The sequence below is a fragment of the Triticum aestivum genome, chromosome 1D (assembly GCF_018294505.1).
Source record: "Triticum aestivum cultivar Chinese Spring chromosome 1D, IWGSC CS RefSeq v2.1, whole genome shotgun sequence".
Lineage (NCBI taxonomy): Eukaryota > Viridiplantae > Streptophyta > Magnoliopsida > Poales > Poaceae > Triticum > Triticum aestivum.
In genome coordinates this window covers 484,046,573-484,050,540 of record NC_057796.1, presented here as the reverse complement: position 1 = coordinate 484,050,540, position 3,968 = coordinate 484,046,573, and the positions used below count along the sequence as shown (strand labels likewise).

Genomic DNA, 3,968 nt, shown 5'->3' with positions numbered 1-3,968 from the left:
GAATATTCTTTTTTATGGGTTGATTATACGGGGTCGAGTCTGTTCGGCCGCCGCCCGCGCCAGCCCGTAAAACCGGTTTTCTGTGAACTATAAAAGCGATATAAAGGTCCGCGATATAAGAGGTATGCTAGAGATGCTTTTAGTAGGCTAATTCAAGCACCTACCCTACTAGTAGTAGTACTTTAATACCACGACCGTGCGAGCACACAAGTCTGGTGCCAAAGGTGAAGGTCATAGTCGTATCTTGCTTGCACCTCCCAAAGGGGCAAAGACGACTACTGCGCCTCAGTTCAACGCCCGCCGGCCTTTCCCCTCATCTCCCATTCAACGCTCGACCTCCATCTCACCAGCTCCCAAACCAAACCACGCATGCACTACTCCATGTCCGGATCAGCAGCGGCAGGCGGAGGAGACCTCGGCGGCGGCCAGTTCTACGGCGACCATCCGCCTGCCGACGACGTCTTCTTCCAGAGTCGTTCGGCGTGCGGCGGTGAAGACGATGGTGGTGTCACGCCGTCGGCCTACTCCAGCATCACCGACTACCTGCAGGGGCTCCTCGACCCCGCGGAGCTCGCCAGGCACCTGGACGCGCCTCCGTGCTACCCGACGATGAGAGACGTGATCGGCGAGGCAGCGGCCCCGGTCACGCCCAACTCGTCCACGTCCGGCGAGGCGGCGGGGGTCGAGTCCCACGGGTGCAAGAGAGGCAGTCCGGTGCCGGAGGAGGGAGACGAGGATGGATCGGCTGATCATCACAACCACAGGTACGTGTGCAATTCAATCTTGCTGTACAACCGTTTGCTAATTGAATCTAGCTCGAAGTTGTTGGATTTCTTGCCCATCGACCGATCGTAGATTAGAGGGAAGAAGTGTAGATCCACTGGTACTTGTTCCTGGCAGATCGATCCCGGTCTCCATTGATCTTCTCAGCCGGCCGGTCTGAACGCGAAGATCCTGCCGCACGTGGAATACCGTGTGAGATGTGAACACTGGGATTTAGGGCTCGCCATCCGTCAACTTGCCACCTACCTACCTACCATTCCAAACAAACAAACAAAGCTTATCCTATCATTCTTGGATGAGGCATGAGTCTGTTAGATGTCTATATCTTTTGAATTGTTGTTTTCCCTACCCCGCCCTTAAGTTCATCTTGTTATTTACTCCTTCTGTAAACTAATATAAGAGCGTTTAGATAACTAAAATAGTGATCTAAATGCTCTTATATTAGTTTACGGAGGGAGTAGATTGTAGCGGTGGTACTTTGTACCGACCGAGAGACAGACGCTGTTGTTGTTGGCGCTGTGGCTTCATTTGCATGAAATGGAACCGGGGTTTCACCCCTGTTTTTCTTTTTCTTTTTTGCGGGGAGAAGGAGGAGAAGAAGAAGAAGCGGCCGCTCGATGCAGATCAACTTGCAGTGATCCAAAGGCACATACATAGCTAGTTCTCTGGGCAACTTCTTGTTTAGTTCCACTTTGCATGTAGAAATTGAACCGGCTGTTACCGTGGCGAAATCATCAAGTCAAAAATGAACAATTTAGAATCAATAAGGATACTCCTCATTATGTTTGCCGACTGATGCAGGAGCGACGAGAAGGAGCAAAAGAAGAAAGGGAAGTGGGAGAAGAAGGCGCGTGGCTCCCGTGTGGCCTTTGCGACAAAGAGTGAGGTCGACCACCTCGACGATGGCTACCGTTGGCGCAAGTATGGCCAGAAGGCCGTCAAGAACAGCTCCTTCCCAAGGTACTACCTCCTTACATTCACCCCTATGCATATGTGTTTCGAAAAGAAAAACACGCCTTCCATTTCTCAGTTTTGCTCCTGTAGCGAGCTTGCAACTTCAGTTAGAGATGCTACCCAAATGTTTGAGTTGAATGGCAGGACTGTCATATGACCCCTACTTGCTTTCGTTAGTGAAATCGGCGAGAAACAAAACTTCTATAAGAAAAAACCTTTCACTTTCGTTGCTACGATCATCTTTAATTTGTTAGTTTGGACAACACAATCTCTTGCTTGAAATTAAAGTTTCTACAAAAGACATCACATGTAATCATCGTGATTAGGCATCACGATATGCATATTTAGATAGCAATGAATATATAAGTGTGCATGCATGCATGGTAAGGGCAGCCATATTGTAGCAAAATACTCCCTCCGTTCCTAAATATAAGTCTTTATAGATATTCAACTATTAACTATATACGGATGTATATAGATGCATTTAGAGTATAGATTCACTGATTTTACTCCGTATGTGGTCCATAGTAGAATCTCTACAAAGGTTTATATTTAGGAACGCATGTAAGGGCAGCCATATGCTACGACAACAGTTTAGCAATCCATTGCATTGAAGTGAAATTCTGAAACGCGTGCAGGAGCTACTACCGGTGCACGGTGGCGCGGTGCGGGGTGAAGAAGCTGGTGGAGCGGTCGCAGCAGGACCCGTCCACGGTCGTCACCACCTATGAGGGCCGCCACGGGCACCCAAGCCCCGTCGCCGCCCACCGTGGCGCACGGATGCTAATGGCCACCGGTGCGGACACTTCCTACTCGCTTGCCGCACTCCAGCATCACCAACATGACTTTTTGCCGGCTGGTGCCGACGTCTACGGGCGCATGTGCATGCAACCCACTACCGCCGTCACCCCGTCGGTGGCACACCGATTGTCAGAGTATGGTGGCATGCAGTTCCATGCTGATCTTCTTCCCGATGACGCGATGGGCTACCAGCATGGGTATCGTTAACTCAATCACTATGAGTATGTACATAATATACCGATAACTTCAGTTTGGCCTAATTTAGCGAGGCATGGAGCTGACTGATGGGGACACACGTTTTTTATTTGAACTGACAGACGAAGGGTAACATGTACAAATGTTTGTTGTGCTGAATTTGTTCTCGATGTTGAAATCAAATTCTTTATAGCTAGCTATTCTAGTTACAATACCAAAGCACAATTCTGTACGGCAAGGATTATACAGTGTGCAATTCAGGTATGTGATGAGGATTTTTTTTAGAAGTATGCAATTGTGTACATCTTGTGCTATGTATAAGATATGTTGCGAAATATTTAGAACCATGAGTTGAACTACTTAGTTACACCAACCAGCGAGGCAATGAACTACGTGCACATAGTATGTTGATCCAAAAGGATGTGGTGTGGGCATGCGGGTTAGTGAGGGATATACTTGTTTGGTACTTTTGAGTACCGATGAATGGATTGGTTGGCAAATTGTTCAATGTTGCAGAAACGTATCTTCAACATGCGCCGGACAAAATCTAGAATACCATTGTTCTTTAAAATAAGTATTTATTGAAGTCAAACACAATATTTAAAATTATATGGCTTTAGGATCAATGGTACTTTCCGCAAAAAAAAAAAGATCAATGATACTTAAAAAATATATAAATTCCATGCCATTTTAGCCGTAACCGCCTCGAGCCCAATTTAACCACATCTCCCCGCTAAGTTTCAAACGATTTTTTGCTACATTCTCCGGGTCCGAAAATAACAGTGGATATGTGTCAAATGAAGAGATAGTCTCCACGTGCTTATTGTTAGTAGCTGACGTTGCATGATGAATTCGCCCCCTTGAAGGTAAGAGCACCAGCGATCCACTTCTAACAGTATCGCCATGAATTCCTTCTCATACGCAGATAGGCGAAGGTTCTTAGCCCCCAACACCTTACCGGTGAAGGCAAGTGGATGCCCGTTTTGCATGAGCACTGCCCAAACACCAGAGTATAATGCATATGTCCCTATTTCAAAAGGCTTGTCAAATTGTGAGAAATCAAGCACTGGCACTATGATCAGTGTTGATTTCAGATGCTGAAATGCTTCCTCGGCCTCCTAACTCCACAAAAAAAAGCATTCTTTAATAGACTTGTCAGAGGTCGGCTGATGAGACCAAAATCTCGGACAAACCTTCTGTAGTACACTGCCAAGCCCGCCCAAAAATCCCCACAC

At 47.1% G+C, this 3,968-nt stretch overlaps 1 protein-coding gene across 1 annotated transcript; it reads left to right on the top strand.

Annotated features, from left to right (window-relative positions):
* Positions 1–202: 202 nt before the first annotated feature.
* On the top strand, positions 203–2,894 carry LOC123183267 (WRKY transcription factor 71). The gene is made up of 3 exons (XM_044596040.1): positions 203–764; positions 1,585–1,743; positions 2,376–2,894. The coding sequence occupies exons 1-3, from the start codon at positions 370–372 to the stop codon at positions 2,743–2,745; spliced, it is 924 nt and encodes a 307-aa protein (XP_044451975.1). The 5' UTR covers positions 203–369; the 3' UTR covers positions 2,746–2,894.
* The last annotated feature ends 1,074 nt before the right edge of the window (positions 2,895–3,968 follow it).